At 42.2% G+C, this 18,465-nt stretch overlaps 2 protein-coding genes across 2 annotated transcripts in view; both read left to right on the forward strand.

Annotated features, from left to right (window-relative positions):
* The first annotated feature begins 514 nt into the window (after nt 1-514).
* On the forward strand, nt 515-2,517 carry LOC147757946 (uncharacterized). Its single transcript, XM_086979161.1, has 2 exons — nt 515-651; nt 2,204-2,517. The coding sequence occupies exons 1-2, from the start codon at nt 567-569 to the stop codon at nt 2,476-2,478; spliced, it is 360 nt and encodes a 119-aa protein (XP_086835287.1). The 5' UTR covers nt 515-566; the 3' UTR covers nt 2,479-2,517.
* A 181-nt stretch (nt 2,518-2,698) lies between these two features.
* Nucleotides 2,699-18,465, forward strand: part of LOC111243761 (brain-specific homeobox protein homolog) — a 20,772-nt gene continuing 5,005 nt past the window's right edge. The window contains exon 1 of the mRNA XM_022789809.2: nt 2,699-3,697. Within this exon, the coding sequence (XP_022645544.1) occupies nt 3,388-3,697 (310 nt within the window). The 5' untranslated portion in view covers nt 2,699-3,387. The remainder of the gene's footprint in view (nt 3,698-18,465) is intronic.

Consider the following 18,465-nt stretch of genomic DNA (forward strand, 5'->3'; position numbering starts at 1 on the left):
GTGTGCTAACAAAGAAACTAGAGGGTAATATCGTAAAGAAACGTAGAAACCGAAACACATTTTAGGCCATGGCCGAAGAAAGGTCCGTTGACCGTCTTTTTAGTTCGATTCTTAAACGGTTTCTACCCGTTGTTCTACCCGGCGTTAAATCCCATGAGAATAACCTAATGTTTAGTCAGATGTATTATCTTCTTCGTGAATTTTATTTCAGAGATTATCATTGCTGAAAGCATATTAGTTAAGTTAAATTGCCATTACTGTTGCAAGGACGCTTAATTTTTCTTCTAATTCAAATAATTTTTCCAGTTAAATGTTTATATCATCAGAATTCTTCTCTGCACTAAAGTCACGGTAAGCGACATCAAAGATACATGTGGGACACGCCGAAACGTTATGCCGTTCTGAAAATTCTATGCAGATTAATCTATTTTTTAATATGAATCTTTGCTTTTGAACGTTGTCGATTATCTATTACATTTCCAGAAATATTTGCCTCTAGCGCGGAATGGCATTGCAGATGCACAGTAAAAATACGCGAACCCTGGGGTGAGGCCCCACCCGTAACGATGCATAACCAACTGGACGTGGCGATGGACGGCGAAACTGAAGTAGCTCCACCATGGTCCATGCAGCACGGATGCTGGCTGAACGGTAACAATCCTCACAGCCATTAAAAAGGTTCAAACGTAAAGGCACATTCCGTTAGGCCTAATCTTCGGAGCGCATTTAATGCTTTGCAAAAAATGTGACAGTACTGTAGGGAACTTATCCAATAAACGTTTCGAGTTTAAGTTAACTTTAGGAGGGCCAAAGGACAAAGTGTCATGAAGTCTCCCAACAGCACTTATATAAAATCGCAATTGATGGAAATTACGAACGAAGTGTGTAATGATCAGACGTCTTAATCTAAAATATATTAAACTATGTAGAATAGTAAAAGGCATTCACTAAAATGTAAAAGATTTTGCAGATGCTTGTTAACAAGCGTGACCGACTGCGATGCTTATGCTCATCACTTTAGTGAAGTACTCAATTATTATATATAATAAATACGGACAAGAGGGCAGGTCTTCTTATCACAGTTTTAGTTTCTGGAAATATCACAGAACACGGTGTTAGGGAGATGTTAGATTCAGCTCTTGACAGTACACAGTCTATATATACATATATATATATATATATATATATATATATATATATAGATAACCGCCTTATCTTTAACTTAAACCTCAAAACGGCGCCAAAAATTTCAGCCTATCCTTTTAATAAGGCTCATTCGTGGCGGGTTTATTCTTTATATACGAATCGTCTTTAATTAAAATTTTAGGGATTAATGATATTCGGTTACGCGAAAATAAGTACTTTCAAGTTTACAATGCGTTTCTGTACTGGCCTAAAATCAAAATGCTAACAAAACTATTATCTATTTAGAAAAATAGCGGAATTTTAGTTGATTCATATCAGTTCATCTACCAGCTTTACCATTACTCCTGTTAGTACAGCTCTCTTTTTAGCTACCGGGCTTTTCATATATTTCCTCCTGGACATTATTATCTCCTTTCGCCGAAGCGTATCGTTAGCTTCGCTTGCCTCGCTTCTGGCGCAGCTTCTCAATTTCAAACGCAATTTGTCCAACAATTGCTTCTTGTTTGCATCTATGTCATGGGTCGTTTCGACGAACGGTTCCGACCAACGACTTGCATCCAAACCTGGGAGTAGTCCACCACCGCCAACACTATCCCCATTTCTATCTACGAACACACACACACACACACACACACGCGCGCAGGCACCCATACACGCTCGTTTACACATGTACCTTGGCGCGCGACCCCACCATCAATCTCACCCTCTCTTCAAGCGCTGGGAGTTCTCCACATTCGAGTGCCTGCCCCCCGCTACTGCCCCTGCCTCTTCTACAGCGGTCTGCTACGGCTGATGACGATGATCATGATGACGATGGGGCCAAGCGCCACTGTCCTTCGTCTGATTCGTTTAAGTTGTTGTACCTTCTCTATTCTGCTTTACGACCTGTTTTGGCTGCCCTACGACCACTCCAGCTTCGGCCATTTTGTCGAATCGGCTCCCTAGTCTACTTAGGTATTGTCTAGGCATAGCTCAATCTTCTTCTCCATGCAACTTCTGCCTATCCCAGATCTCCCAGCTCCTAACCAGCTGCCTGTCTAACATTGTGCTATTGCAGGGCTGGAAACCTTGTTACAATCCCTTGACAGAGGCGTCTTCATAGGTGCTGTCCTTTCCGCTTGTTGGGAGCTCGTCCCTAGGATCCCTGGCAGTGAACCGTTGGGACGCTGGTTCCGTTTGGCCCGCCTCCACCTCACTCCGTTCTATCATTCTAGGACGACGATGCCAACAGCTATGGCGACAATCCTCCCGTTTCTCACGGTCGTTCTTCTTCTTCTGTCTCCTCCGTCGTCAGCTATTTTATTGGCTGTACGTAGCACTGGTAGCCCGTAGCACGACATGGCATTGCCAATTACCCATCTTATAGCATCAGCAAATCCAATCATGTCAAGCCGTCGGTTGGCCCCGCCCATGGGCGGCCTCTCGCGTTGCGATGGCGGAGCGTTGAGCCTGAGTACGTTACGAGTTCAAGTTTTGGAGCTCCCGAAGCTCCGCCTCTTTGTAAGCAATGATGTACCCAGCTTCAGCCTCAGGGGATAACAGTGTCGCTCTACCCCCATTAGGAACGAAGAAACGGAAGAAGGCTATCGCGACAACTGCCTTGAGCATGGCCAGCACATGAGAGTGTATGTGAGTACATTGCCAGACTGAGTGATGCTGGCTTTCCCATCATCTCATGTCTGTTGACTCGTCTCCCCGGTTAGATTTCTGTGTTTGCCTAGAGGCGTACGCTCAAAGTCTAAAGTGACACAAACGTTCTTTGAACTGAGATCTCTTTCCGTAAGCTTGGTTACGAAAGAAACCAGTGCACCGTGTCTCTAACTTCGAAACGAGCCGCCACATAACGATATCATCAAAAGAATTATTGAAGCCGAGAGATATTACTAGTCAAGTGAAGGTGCAGGTCCACTGACTAGATCCACTAACATATGTACAAGTTAGATTTTTTACGGCACCCATTCATAAACACTACCAGGTATTTGTGCTTTTTTCTTTTTAGCTAGTTCATTGAGAACGGGATATCCTAGGGTCATGTATGTAACAAAGCATATGAGTTGATCGCGATGATTACGACTGAGTCAGTGGCCTTTTGCAACTATACGTAATTTGCAAAACGAAAAAGGTAATCTCGCCACTAACTATTCATACGACCGAGTGTGACTGTTTTAAAAGCAGTTTATGCTCAACGAGAAGTAGTAAATTCGTAAGCGGTGACGCAACGTCACAAAAATCAACAACACCATGGACCTTCGCACGGATCGAGGCGTGCTAGATAGCTCGGACGTGGCTGTGTGTCGCAGCGAAGAGCCTCAGAAAACGTCGTTTATGATTGAGGACATTCTAGCTGAACGGCAGTGCTCCATAGACAATCCTGGTGATTCGATAACGATTCATACAGGATCTGATACACCTCTAGGCTCGGGTATAACTGTGGGAGTACCTGGTCTACACTATGTTGACTTTCGAGCTGGCATGTTTTACCCAGAATGGCTACGAGTACCCAAGAACGGCCCAGGCACCCCCGGATCGCCACCGCTGCTAAGTTCTGCAGGTAGGTTTTTGATAAGAACTTAAGTTAATATACTCTCGGTTATAAAAATCATTTTTAAGACATATAAGCTTACCATATTTTTCACAAAAGAAGTATAGATGTTGGTAGATACGGTGGCTAGTCACACATGTGAGTGTGTACCGAGTACCGGCTACCGAAGTACCGAGACACAATTTTGATGCAACTCTTTGATTATAATTATAATATATGCATTTACGTATCGAGTAGAGATACGTCCTGTTACACTTTAAACACTGATTTTCTCGACTCTGTCACCGTGTTACTTATTTAATTCGAAGCAACTTATAATATGGCATAGGTGCTATTAAAGGCGCGACGCGGATGACGAGCTTATGAAGCTTGCAGTATGTGCTGCACTAGTAACAGGCTATTATCAGTAATTAGACTGCATGTCCAGTAAACCCTAGAGCTGCCCACATACAGAAGAGTTTAGTGTGTACCTCAAGTTACGCCCAATCATACCCTTTTTTTTTTTTTAGATGATCTCTCTTTACCAACTGATTCTCCATGAAGTAACCATGGTGATAGATATTTAATAGAAACCTAGTTTCACAGAGAAACAAGCACGGACCACTGATTTCAGAAAGACCAAATGGATGGGCGAGCGTTTTTGTTGTTAGCTTATCATTAGTCTTGCTTTTTAATGGATGCACTGTCGCGTTTTGGTTCTTACGTAGACTATATGACTCTATATATATATAGGTATATATGCAGTTGTCGTTGTATCTAGAAAAATATTGACGCAGCAAGAAGGATATGGTTACGACAACAATAGTTGACAATTAATTAACTATTAGTTAAAAACTATCTCATGAAGTTGATCAGCTGAATAGACTTTAATAGTATCGAACCAAAAGCGTCCTGGTTCACTCCAGCTGCGGCAGTCTCATGGTGGAAACTAAAATTCTACCTCGAAGCTAACCCTATGGCAGCCAATATCGAAGAAGATTTCATGATCTTCAAATGTTTCCTTTATTCAAACCGGAAGCCAAGTGGATGGGCATAAGAGGAATCATTGGAGTACATCTCACGTAAGATTTTTCCAGCAGCAGGCTCTCCAGTTATTGGAAACAAAATATCGAAGCAGTTGATCTAAGATTAGAAACGTAACCGAACATCCTTATATGATTGGATATATATATATTGGATATGATGCCGTGGATTTGTTTATAGCTATAGAAATAGCACGATCGATCGCATGGTTTGTCTTCGTATTTCGTAGCTGTGTAATTTGACAACTTACGAACGATAACATGGACGGTAACTTGCTTGTATGGCTTAAATAATGTAAAGACAGAATTTCCACTAAATAAAGCGTAGCGTACAGAGTAGCTGAGTGCTAACAGCCGGCACATGTTAATACCATTTTGTGAACCTCTCATTATCAGTTTGAGAGGTATCTAATTTTTTTAAGGAGATTGCTGAAAACTAGCACACCAGATTTCATTGCTATATAGCGTTTGTTTTCTACTATGGGACTCGCACCCATCGAGCTTTGTACCCCATACGCTAGAGGCTTATGTTGAAACCGATTTAAATACTACTTCAAATTAGAAGTGTATTTTGCTTGGAAAGTTTTCCTTATTGATAGAAGAGTAACATATCGAGTTCCACGTTACAGAGTGCACTAACTTGAATGAACCTCCTATCATGGAAGTTTGTTGTGCCATGGATCATTTTCGTGATAAATATCATAATGTTTATCGGTGGTGTATCCAGACGACCGCTCACCCACAAACAAAGGAAATTTAGATGAATAATTCAACCGAACAATTGGAGCTTTACTTGATAATTGTTGTTTCGCTGCAATTTATCCTGATGGAGCAGCGAGAACTACTGTTTTGTGCCGCTCAAACTTTGCGTATTGAAGCCTAATACTATTACCGCTTTATATATATGTTTAGCTAGGCAGATCAAGGTACGTGCGAGCCCGATACCACTAGAAGTTCGCGGTAAAATAAAAAAAATACACGACATCTCCTGTTTCAGAAAGGTGCGGCACCTAGAAGTCTTGTTCCCCTACTTTGTTTCTAAGAATGCTTTTAAAAAATTTACAGATTTTTTACAACTCAGTAAATTTGTTTGCATGTGTTAGAGGAACCATTCCTGACGTTCATGCTCATACAATATAATCATCGTCATTGCAATTATAACTTAAGTAAGGGTCTGAAACCGTCCCTGAGGTGATCCCGTTGCAGTTCTGCAAACGGCGTCTTGATCACACGAATGAGCATATCGACGCCGTGATATTGAGGCTCGTTGGCCTTTTCCGTAGTAGTAGTAATGATTTATACATTGTAATCAAACGGGTTCAAATCTGGCATGTACGACGACCATATTTGCTTATCATAGATCATCTTTGTGTTTTTAAACAGCTATATTTGTACCTATATCGGCTTGTAGAAAGTTATGCCCCATTTTGTTAGAAAACGTATAGACTTGTTCCAGATACTCCAGGTAATAAGCTTCTTTAGCAGTGTATTCCTTCTTGCACAAAGGTATGGTAGCGGGACGTCTTCTTCACTGATACCATACTCAGAGTATAAACTTTTACCAAAAACTCGTTTCTACCCGTATAGTCTAACCGTGAGCAAGCCACTGACCACTTCTGCCGTTTCATGCGATAAAAAAATTTTCTCGTCTGAGGAAAATCGAAAACGACCTGCTCATTCTTTTTAGGGTAATTCAAAGGTAAAATCAGGCAAATAAATAACAGCGGTCAAATCTTAGGTTTAGTGTTTCGCTTAGTTTTATTGCGCTCAAACAGCATCTTATGGTGCATACCGAGTATCTGAAGTCTACCTGAGTAATCGGTGTCATCATATGTTCACTCATGTTAAATTTGTTTAATAACCCCCTGATCGATATAGAAGTGTCACATCAGCAAGCAAATGTGGAGTCCTGTCTGTTCCCAGTCATGGATTTTTGGTGTGCTGTATCGGGAACTTCTCTCAGTTTTCCTGCAACCGCATTTTCATTTGCGATGCGATATACCCCCGATTAAGCATGGCCCAGTAATTTATGGTGGTTTGTGGGGTTCGTCCACACCGTAGAGATTGTATAATAGTTGATCGCCGCCCACAATCCGAAAGCATGCGCTGGGGTTTAGACGCTATAACGGGTGCTTTAGAGCAAGCTGCCTTTTGTTTGCTAGCAGGAATAGCGCATGAGTGGAGGCACGCCGGTGACGACAAACTGTTCTCCAAGGTCTGTTCCAATTTAAGCGCCGTATCCTATACGTACATTTTAGTTTATTTGTGATCCCTTACAGAGCTTATTCTATACCAAAACATATTTGTATGATAAATCTGTTTCCATCGTTACTTACATTTTACCTACCATGATCATAATTACAATAATTCCCTTTGTTTGTTCTAATTAGCACCCGTTCTTACTGTCGCTCCGCGTCATAATTCTGCCGCCACTGTTTTTTGTTAAACTGCTTGCGTTTCGTGCGGTTCACAAATTTTCCTTTAATGTTCCCGGCAAAACGCCTAACGGCACTTTCCAGCTTTCTAAAGATTTCCCAAAGTAGTAGTTTCATATATACTAATATCCCTGCTCGTTGTCCTAGCTCTATTTAGCCGTCGTTACATCCGCATATCGCTCTTACTATCTGTTAATGTACCCGACGCTCCCGTTAACTTATGCGTTAAAAAGTTAAAAAAAAAACAACGAAGTTCCTCTCATTTCTTCAGTTCGCTTACGTTCTCATACGCATTTCGGCCAATAGCCCCTAAATCTACTTGGGCCACCTGCCCCATCATGTATAGCATCTGTTATTAGCTTTTACCAATTGTCCACATTATAGGTCACCCTCCTACTTGAATCGGTTTCGATATTATGGGTAAATTTGACGGCTTCTTTTACCATTTCATTTCATGTCATGTAATTATGTGACCCTATGTATTTGACCCTTGACTTAGGGTTTTTGCCGATGCGTCCTATACCTCTCGTTGACTCCGTTTACTACCCCGTTACTAAAGGCATGACAATGACAAAAATGCTAATGACTAACAGTATTGATTGGAGAGCAGAAATCTTGATTAATCTGTGAATTTAATTTGGCGCTTTTTAGGCAGTGTAAGCTGCGTTTTTGTTGCTGACTCGGCCAAGACAGCCATCGCGACTTTTATGGATATGAATGAATGGTTTTTAGCACTAATTACCGAGTTGTACAGAGTATCACACAATTACATACGGAAATATTTCTCCGACGTTGTCCTTAAGAAACTCGCCCAGACATTACTTCTCCCTCCAACAACGGAATGTATCCTGGAGGATCTAGCACTCGCATTTTAGCAACATAAGTCTCTCGATACGCAATATATAGTTACCGCATTTTATCACCATTTCCCTTTAGTCATTTTCTCTCAATTACTATATATCTGTATCTGTCATTGTGTAAGAAGAGGTAATGTGGAAAACCACACAGTAAACACAGTATGTTGCCACAAAGGAAACATTCAAAGGACATCTGGTTACTTTTTTCCTGCTTGGCAACTTATGCTCCACGAATATGGTCAGCTGCTGCAGGCAACAAATTTACGTCCACATTTCCCTTAGCATCAGCAGCTCCTACAATAGCCACACAGGACCCGCAAGTGTGCTTTCTAATGGCCCCTTGCGCAGAGTAAAGCAATCGAGATACGTCAATGATTCTGTAAACAAATAAAACTCATTGGCAATGGGTCCGCGATCGTGGCTACAGTTAGAGAATGCCTAAATTTGTGCCAGCTCAAGTCCGCATTTGGATTTGATCTTGAAATAACGTTGTAGAAGGATCACCTTGTTTAGACGAACTCATTTAGACACTGACCGGTTCTTCGTATAATTTAAATGTTACTAAGGTTTTTTTTTTCATAAATAAAACGCAACTGAAGAACGCGTTATTATTGTCAAAGAAGCGGAAACTTCCATTTTTTTTGGACGAGAATGGGTGCACTGCGTATGTATGACATGGCCTAGAGTCCTCAGCACGGTGTCAGGTGGGTCAAGTACTTCTAAAATTGGCCTAAACTCAATATGCACCCACATAATGTTACGGCCTGGTTCTTTCCTAGGACCGATACAAGCCTCAGGATATTCCAGTCCCTATCTATCAAGTACGTACAGGCCGCTTGCGTTCCTGCTGAGAGCGATTCGCCTGAGAAGGAGAAAAGGGAAAATCAGCGGTTACTTACACCACTCATAGTGGACGACACCTGTAATCGGTGCAAAAGATGCCTATGCATGTCTCGTGTGATGCTTTCGGTAAAAACGAGTATAAACACAAAAAGCATGTCAGCGAAATTCTATTCAATATATATTGAATCGCGAGAGGAATAAAAGCATTTTAGAAAGGCAAATGTTCTGTTGGGGGAAGCCATCAGGGGGGAGGGCGTATGGGACGACACGCAGTCAATTGCGAGAGGCTAATGCTGCTGCCGGGGGCGGTGGGGTGGCAGTTGTAGTCGTCGTCATCACTAGATCAGTGCTTTGAGCGGTGGAAGGGAAAAAAGCATGAAGAGAATAGAAAAGCGATTCAATTTTCTCTTATGCACTTTGATGCAGTCAGCAAAAATGAAGGCTCCTAAGACTGCCGAGGTGAAGGACAGTAACAATTTTAAAGATGAAAGCTTGCTTAGCCCACTATCGGAGGGTAATGGCGACGGGGCTCTATGGGTAGCTACAGAAAATCAGTCGATCTCTACTCGTAGTCGAGCACTAGTCTGGTGACCTGGTAAGCGTGCGTGCATACCTAACGTGCCAACAAACTTTGCTATTGAAGTCGCACACATACAAAATAGCCTATGGAATCCCCATAATTTTACGCAATGAAAATAGTTCTTAGGTAATTTTGTTAAAGGTTTGTCCGATTTGTCCATTTTGATCATAGTCTTAACCCAGGAATACTTGTGTAGTAGGTGAATTTGAACTTCCAATTTTCGAATGGATCACCCACCCGAGATGCGGTGGCCGGTTAACTTAATAGGTATGAATGAACAAAACCTAGTAGAAAGACCATATAACCGTGTATTTTACTCTTAGTTAAAAGCACCAACAAACTCTATCTTCTAGTAGAAGGCTTGCTTTACATTGTATATTGAACAATTCATTCAGGCATTTTGCTTTTGCTTAGACTGAAGCTTGATCAGTTGAAGATATGAGAAGTTGAATGCGCGAACCAGCGCGAGCAGCCTTCATATGGGTTTCTTTCGTTTGTTGTTATTGCAATTGTTGTTGCTTCCTGTGGGAGTTAGCTATACGCCCCTTGGGTTCTGTTTGTTCAATATGTTCTCTAACAGGTAACTCGATACCTGCCTGAAATAACGCCTCATGCTTTTATCGTCAACATTTAATCGCCCCTTTTTAGCCAGGATTCTGCTCCGAGCCACCGAAAGCTGCCCCTTGAAAGTAGAAGCACAAACTGCTAAAGTTTAGAAGCTACACTAGTCAATGAGAACGCTAAGTTCTCCATGTGAGCTTAATCTGTAGCTGTACTTGCTTACGATGTATGTGGTGCTACTTCATTCTACGTCTAGTTAAGAGTCAGACTGGGGCAACTAAGAAGATGTGGATCATTTCCTTATTCTTGTCTGCTGGATACGATTTGTCAATCATAAATATAGCTATCTGCCTCAACAACTTTACCGCCAGCCCAAGCATGAGATGACAAAAAGTAACGCCGTTCAACGTTAAACAAGCGTCAGTTGGCTGGAGTAGAAAGGGCACTAACAACAATGTCATGATGCCCACAAGCGTTGCTTATACCTGAGGCGACCCGCCAATTCCTTGTAGCGTTATGGGCTCCCCTACCGAGCACGCTTAGACGATACACATACTCATATATGTATTAGAAGATGAAGCAGGCAACTCGGTAAGGGCTGCTGCCATCGAACGGCAGACTTCGCTGTATAGCACCACTGAGCTAATGGCTATAAGAGGATTGAGATCATCCCGGATTTGCGATGGCTTGCCACGCTCGACGAGTGAGTCGGCCCTGGGCCAAGGGCCAGAGATCTTCATCATAGCTTCTTGCCATAGCAACTAGCTCGGTGCGTCGCTTAAGCACAGGGGGTGATTGCCGCGTAGCGCCAGCCCGGTAGTGTCCTAGGAATCCAAAGTCAAAACGACGGGGCTGGTTAGTCTAGTCTAGCAGCGCACAAGCGCCCCCTAGACTAGACTCCTGTTCTTTATTGACCCGCCCACAATATGTATGGAAGGAACTGTCGAGCTAACGGCTAAGCACCCGAACAGTGTGTACGGTAGGCGGACTTTTGTGATGACTCGACAAAGTGGGGGTACAGCGGGGAATAGGCAACTGTCTACTGCGGTATACGGCTCTATCAATCGTCTAATTAATGATATCAGACGACGCCCCTCGACTATTTCGAACATTAATGAAGGCAACCCCTGCTTTTTCCTCAGCAATTAGCTTTGACATGTAAGCGTAGTTAATACTATAGGCATTAAAATGGTAGCGATCGTTTATCGACACGGCTCATAAAGAAACACAGCGCAGCAGTTATTAGCCCAAGAACGTGATTTTGCCAATTTTTTGCGATGTCGAGTAAAAAGTGCCAGATCCCACATGTGCAATCAAATGTACTATATCTCGATGCTGTTACGAATAATCAAACGATCAATTCCATTGTACTGTTTTTATTACACTGACATTAGGAACTTCTATAATAGTCAAATATTACAGATTGACCTTCCCTTCGTCTATGTTGGTAATACTATGATACATCATTCGAACACAACTCAAATGTTCATTCTATTGTTTATCGTAATTCTCAAAGTGCTCTAGTTTCCGAAAAGCGAAGGAATTATAATTGGCAGAACTCGAACCTCTGCGGGGAGGCCTTCAAAGGTTTCTGGCCTACCGTTTTAACTGCTCTACCATCGCTGCTCCACCGTTGTCGGACCCACTATGTAATTGTGAGCCCATGGCAAGGGGCGATCGAAATTGATTTTTCATCTTCTTCTCCATCTTACTTCAATTTCTGATTCGGTAAAAAGGTAACTGTTACTTGTATCGGTTTTGTAGAACGAGTAATCATTTTTCTCTAGTCTCAGTCGGTTACTTCAAGTATTTAACGTTTTGATCTAAGCGTAAATTCACAAAGGTCACTCATCTGCAACAACGCCATCTGCAGTCTGGAGCACTACCTTTTCCGTACTACGAGAACAATCTATACATCCTAATAACCGCATTTTGTAGCTTTTACCCATGTTTATCGTTCTTCTAATGCTGTATTTTTATTAACTATCAAATACTTCCTTTGTTTGCAGAAATTTTTGCATAGAGTACTTGTGTTTCGTTGGCGATACTCAGAAGCGTCCCCTTTTCCCAACCAAAAGCTAGGCCGACATACTTTTATCATATTATTTTTGCCGTTGTTGACATTTTTAGCAGCACATCCATTGACTTCTTCGGAGATAGTTCTTGTTCTTTATCTAAGTGCGGCGCCCGTCTTTACGAGACCTTATCTACGTATCGATGGGTGATCGTATGTCAACTCATTGTTCATACATCATGGACGATGCTAGTACGACTAAAACAGCAAGCTCTACTAGACGTTGGCAACGAAGTGTAAACCTGTGGTAAACACAGCTTTTTTTTTCGTGGGGATTTAGGTTAGTCTTTGTTAGAAATGGGATGCTTAATATTTGTACCCCCCGCCCCTCCGCGCTCCCGTCAACTATGGTCGTGTTTTCTCCTGAAGCTTTGTTTTTCGCATAAACGTGAGGGAAGCGCTCTGATTAAATCGGTGTTAATCAACGGAGAGCTATGCCCATCGACAAAAGTACTATCTTTTTTTATACATTTGGATACAGAGGTGACTATAAAAGACTTCCAGTTTCCTAAATAAATCGAACAACATCTTTCCTGAGACAGAAGGGCAGCATTAACAACTAGGCCGATCATACATTGCAAACGTAGCGCAATACGTCTGTATACCCTGGTTCATTTGAATCCGCCTCATAGCGTTAGCTCAGTGGGTGTTTCAATGATAGCCTATTTTTCTACACTTAGAGTACGGCTATCTAGTTTGTTTTAACCCAAACGCTGGATCTTGTTCCACGTAAATTTCGGTACTAGAAACTATCTAAATATCTAACAGCAGCAGCAATAAATGTAATTAGGATTGTTGGCGGATGTTGCCTTGAGCACAGCTGTACTTCATTGAAGTTCATAAATAATACATATGTTAGCTCGCGCTTCGCTCCCTAGACGGAGATGGAAATTTATGTCCGCCGTCAAACGTAGTTGCTTTTGTCAACTAGAAAGTATATTAAGCCACATTAATTTAGCATCATGTAAAGTTTTACTGAAATTTTAAAGCTCTGGAAAAATCAGAAATGCCTGATGTCGACCCTTACAAAAGCTTTCTGAGTATAACTTATAATAGTTGAGTTACGGAGCGCGAAAATAGTTGGAACTACCAGACCGTGAACGGCTTAACAAAATATTCCGCCGTCCAACGTTTATTCATTCTCCAGCCATTAGACTCAGACGAATGGTGATGCGTACTGCACAGAAGTGTTGTGTAAAACATTATCGTAGAAGCTAAGGTATGCTTTGCTTTGCATTATCATATATGTCTAGGTCAGGTGGTACTATTTGAATCTACTAATCGTTACCTTAACAACTGCGTTAGGACACGAGGGGGCGTAAAAGAGAGCGAGAACAACATGAGCGACTATTGTGCAGCTCTAATCAGTATCTGTATTCACATCGTTGTCAATCACACCGTTGATTTAACTGTCGTCGCTTTACTGGAGCTGCTTTGTCATCAGTTCCTATCAACGGGCCCTTTCATCCGTGGCGTATGGAGATATGCGCCACTCATTCACTTATCTCTATAAAGGCGGATGGAGGCAAAGATGGCCGCTGTAGGAGGTTAAAGTCATGGCGTACCATCACCGCTACTGCACCAAACTGCCTCCGTACTCCCTATTGAGTTTACTTTTCCAATACCATGGGCTATCGCCACCTGCTTTTGGTGTCGTATTTCCCCCTCTTAAGCACAGGCCTCATTCATAGGCTCCAATGCTTTGCCATATACTGTCATCATACTGTGACGGCCTCTGCTTAATAGCTACCCTCATCTCTCCCATTTCCTTTAAGGACGCTATCCTCCCTCGCCATGCGCGTTTTGCTCGCATTTCATCGCAGTAACCTCGTTACTGGTATCCCACATGTCGGCGACCCCTGCTTCAGCACATCCATTCCAATGATGTTCATACACACAGACGACAGGCAGAATTCGTCTCAATAAGTGTTTGCTCGTCTTTGCCACCTTTTACCCGCGATTCGGTGCAATGTCTGACTTTATCGTTTCCCCTTCACCACTATCAGCGTCCTCAATGAACATCTAGCTGCTTAGCAAGCGTCTACGTGCCGAGTAGAGACTAGCAAAGACGCGGAGGTTTATTGAGCGAGCTATTCAGTTTTTAATGAGGCGGAAGAAAGTTGGGCCGGGCGCCAATCGAGACGAACAACCAGCGTTCGGTCGAGACTCATAGCGGGAGGGTGGATAAGGAGAACCGCGGGCAAAAGCTAAAACGAAACTAAGGGCATGGAGTCCGCAGGCAAAAGAAAGCGCAACTTTGTAAAGCTGCGTAAAAAAAACAAGAATGGAATCGTACGTCCGCATCATCCGCTCGTATGCTTTGCCCTGTAATGATTAGAATTTAATAGACAAAAAAAAAAAAAACGAATCTATTCTCAGTTGAGTCGTGAGCCAGTGAGTTCTCTTTTTGTCATATGAATTCCTGTGGGGCAAGAGCTAATGAAATACAATTACCTCATCATGCTAGCCATGTGCTGTGGAAGTTATGCCAAAACAAGCTTGATAGTAATCAGCTTCATGTAAAACAAAAAGTAAAAGTGACGAGCGCCGGTGGCTTTCTAAATATAGAATTGAATCTTCTAGATAGATATTGAGCCATTTCTATATGATCCGAAAATACTAAGTTAGTGTGGACAACCGGGGCATTCAAACACCTTATTATAGATGTAGAATATTTACGGCTATTATTTATACTACTATTATTTACTGCTTCAATTGACTCACCTAGGCCTTATAGAATTTACTATGTTCCTGCGAACTTTTTTCGAGAAGCTTTGAAGAAGTTCACAGTTCTAGGTCAGCGAAAAATTTCGCAATTTTGTCTCCAATGAGATGCTCCTCGTGATTCAGTGCATCAGAAGGCCGAAGGATTAAAGATGAATATTCCTCTAGTCTAAAGGAATCTAATCTTATAACTGTACAAATTGCTTGACAGAGAGGAAGACAGAGACAATCCCTTCGATCTTGTTCTGCGTTCTTAAATAGCCGCATTCATATTGACTTACGCTCATCAATACTAAGGCACATAGTCTAAGAGCATATACGACACCTACCTTATTAACAGCAATATCCTAAGTGCCGACAGGACGTTGATTCAGCTTCGCCGACTTGCATATATATACATGTGTATGAACGTTGTGATAACTAGTTATAGTTGTCCAATGAAATGGGGCGTGTCAATCGAACATGAAAACATGCTATTTGCGAGCACAATGCCAAACCCTCATGTTACCCCTCAAAATGTCAGTGCGTGTAATACGTGTACTCATGTTGGGTCAGATTGAGCACGACTATATGGGCTCCAACGTTTTTTCTAATTGGGTAACGTTTGTTAGGTCTGTACTGTAGGGAGTCATTTTTTTTACCAGTTTCACCTCTTCCAGAAGTACGGTTTACCACACTGAAGACAGGTCATCATCATTGAGGCTGTGGCAGTGTGGACTACAGTTTCTTGAATGAAGTAAAATTCCTTTATGGCTCATTCCTAATTGGACTTTCACATAGCGCAGAAAACATTCTAAGCACTTATAGTAGACGAATTATAATCCTTGACCTAGCTAACTATGCAGTAAATGGTTACGTTATTCCTTAGCGGTAATTATAGCCTTTTTCTCAAACAAGTAAGTACCCTCATAGTTTTGTTGAATGATTGACTTCTTTCGGCCAAGCAATAAACAGCCTATACAGCGCCACTAGTGCCATATAGGTCAACCTTACCATTTAACCATACGCCCTGCGCCTACACGGTGGGCATTAAGTTCGGGCAAACTTTGGAATGCTGTTTATCGTAGGGGGCATGCACTCAACCGCTAGTTCAATTTAGAACAAGCAACAATCTGGAAAACAATAAATTTATCCTGCGTAAAGGAAATGTCTCGTATTTGGAGTTTGAGAATAGATCAGATGTTACGTAGTCTTTTTGCGGTGAGCGAGCCCCCCACCAAGATTTAAAACTAGCCCGAGGTTGACGCTCTATATGTTTATTAGTTTTTGCAGGACTTCTAAAAAATCCAAGGAGGATGTTCATGAGGCCAAGCGGAACGTCCGTAATAAATCTTGATCTAAAGAACTTTAAAGTGTTAGTAAAAACAGTTCAAAAAACAACTTTTGGTGATTGAATTGAAGCTATAGAAATTAGACTTCTTAGACAACATGAATTTCCAACTGGCGTGGAATCGTTTTAGGGGAAACCTATTTTTTACTCAGGTTCTTCCGTTTCAGTATGTGGGTCATAATTCTGTAGTACGCTACAGGTGAAAAGCCGGTTTTGGCCGACAGAGCCCCTAGATTCTGAACCCGTGAGCTTTTGTAAGAAGCCTTTTCAACTGCAACAATGCGTTTTTACCCTTCAGGTCCCGATTTCATGTCACCTCGTTGCTGGTCTGAGTGGCAAAAAAAAAACTTGACAACTGGGCGTATATCTTCTAGATCGAAAGGTATTTTTCCTTGTAAACTACCTTCTCTTAAACTCAACGAATTTTCAATGACGAGTTTCAACAATACTCGAGTATTCATCAACCAAACCTTGCCCGCTAGTATCGTGTAGTTTAAAAGCTATGAAGTTCGCTTGTAACAGCCTAATACGATATAAGAGAGCTTTTTCGAGCTCCCTATAGTATATCTCGGGTGCCATCGTGCGTATCTTTAGTAGTAATTGGCAAAATATAGATTTACGAATGATAGACACTGAAAATTAAACATCTCGCCTGTCAAGCAAACTCTCGGTTTGTGTTGCTGCTTGGTAGTTTGTGTACATTTGGTGATTTGGCATGACATCTATGGGGTTAGATCTACAAATCGCTAAATACCGAAAACTTTAAGTGCCAATAAAAGAGAAAAAAGCATCACAGTTGGCTCCAGGCGTGAACCTTCCTAGTTACGATGAACGGCACCAAAATAACCCAACGCTAAATTTCCATTTACAAAATGTTAGAATTACAGGGTTAAAGGCGAGTTCGTACAATAAAATAAGTTAGCTGCCGGAACCGTGTGTGCATCCAGTAGCAGTAAACACGAACCTTCCAAGTTAGGGTTGGGTTGACCTGAATACGATTTGTACGTTGTATTATGTGTTATCGTATATAATTTTAAGTTTGCATATGGATAAACAAGCAACTGTTTCTTCTTTATACTTATCGTCCCTGAGGCTGGTTTACCACTTAATCCAAAACAATGCTCATTGTGAAATTTATGGCTGTGTAGCTGATTGATGAATTGCATTCACAGTTTTCACTAATGGCCGATCGAATGCGAGAAAGTGAGAGTCTGACATTGGGGAGTTGGGGAGGGCATAAGACTCGGCCAGTCTCTTCTTCGCCGTCAACAGAATCACCTTTCTGGTCCCCCTTTCGTGTAGTTGATAGCAACTGATAGTAGTACTTAGGGCCGGGTGCACGCTCGTGCAAACCCTCGGGCAGATCAAAGAGGCTCCTCTGGCGCCTGCGCGCCTGTTATGCGATGGCTTCGTTTATAAACCCCCGCTGCAGGGACTTCTCTCTGTCAGAGATATCGAGGTTCGTCAAAGTGGCGCAAGTGAGCCCGCGGGCGAGTGCGCCTATAGTTCTCATACAAACGAAAGAGCAGCCCGGCAACGTACAGAGCATACTCCGGGCAACCTCTGTATTTGCCGCCCTATTAGGCACCTCTCAGCTATGGGCCCTTCAGGATTGTGCCGCTTCGTCGCTTGCCACCGTATCGAGTATCTTTCCCTCATCTTCTGTTTGGAAACGCCCTCTATCATTCCCTCATCTCTTACCGGCCTCAGCAGATAGGGGGGCCCCTTATGTCAGCGGCGAGCAGATAAATAACCTTATGAATCGACCAATTATTTCGTCTCGCATTAAACTACACACTAACGGTGCACCGTCGGGTGGCTGGTGCCACGCGGACGTGTTCTATCGCTGCGGCGCTCTTCTAGATGACGAAGGCAATATCCGTATACATACACGCTTCCTAATGACATCGGCGACCACCATTGTTATTATTATCATTACTTTGATAATAAAGAGAAATGAAATATCTCGGCAGCGTCGACGGTAAGTAATACTAGTAATTTGTCCTGATTATATAACGCCGTGAAATAATTAGGTACGTATGTGCATAGTACCAATATGTGGAACTGCAGCCATTATTAACCATTGTGTATCATTAACGTTAGAGGAAATGTGTTTTTTAGCGGTGTTGAAACTTATCTAGGATAAACGCTATTCTAATAAACTGGCGGCTTCAATAATAAAATATCATTCTTACGTGTCATAATTTTATCGCTTTTCGTATCACCGCGTTCCCGCTCCGTTATTTGAGCGGAATCAGACAGGCGGCTGTTGGTGTTATAAGGCATAAAATGGCTATTCAGTGCCATATTTTTTTTAGATTTAGATCTATTGTATGTGTACCTATTCTGAT

The sequence above is a fragment of the Varroa destructor genome, unplaced genomic scaffold (assembly GCF_002443255.2).
Source record: "Varroa destructor unplaced genomic scaffold, Vdes_3.0 BEIS01000002.1, whole genome shotgun sequence".
NCBI classification, from domain to species: Eukaryota; Metazoa; Arthropoda; class Arachnida; order Mesostigmata; family Varroidae; genus Varroa; species Varroa destructor.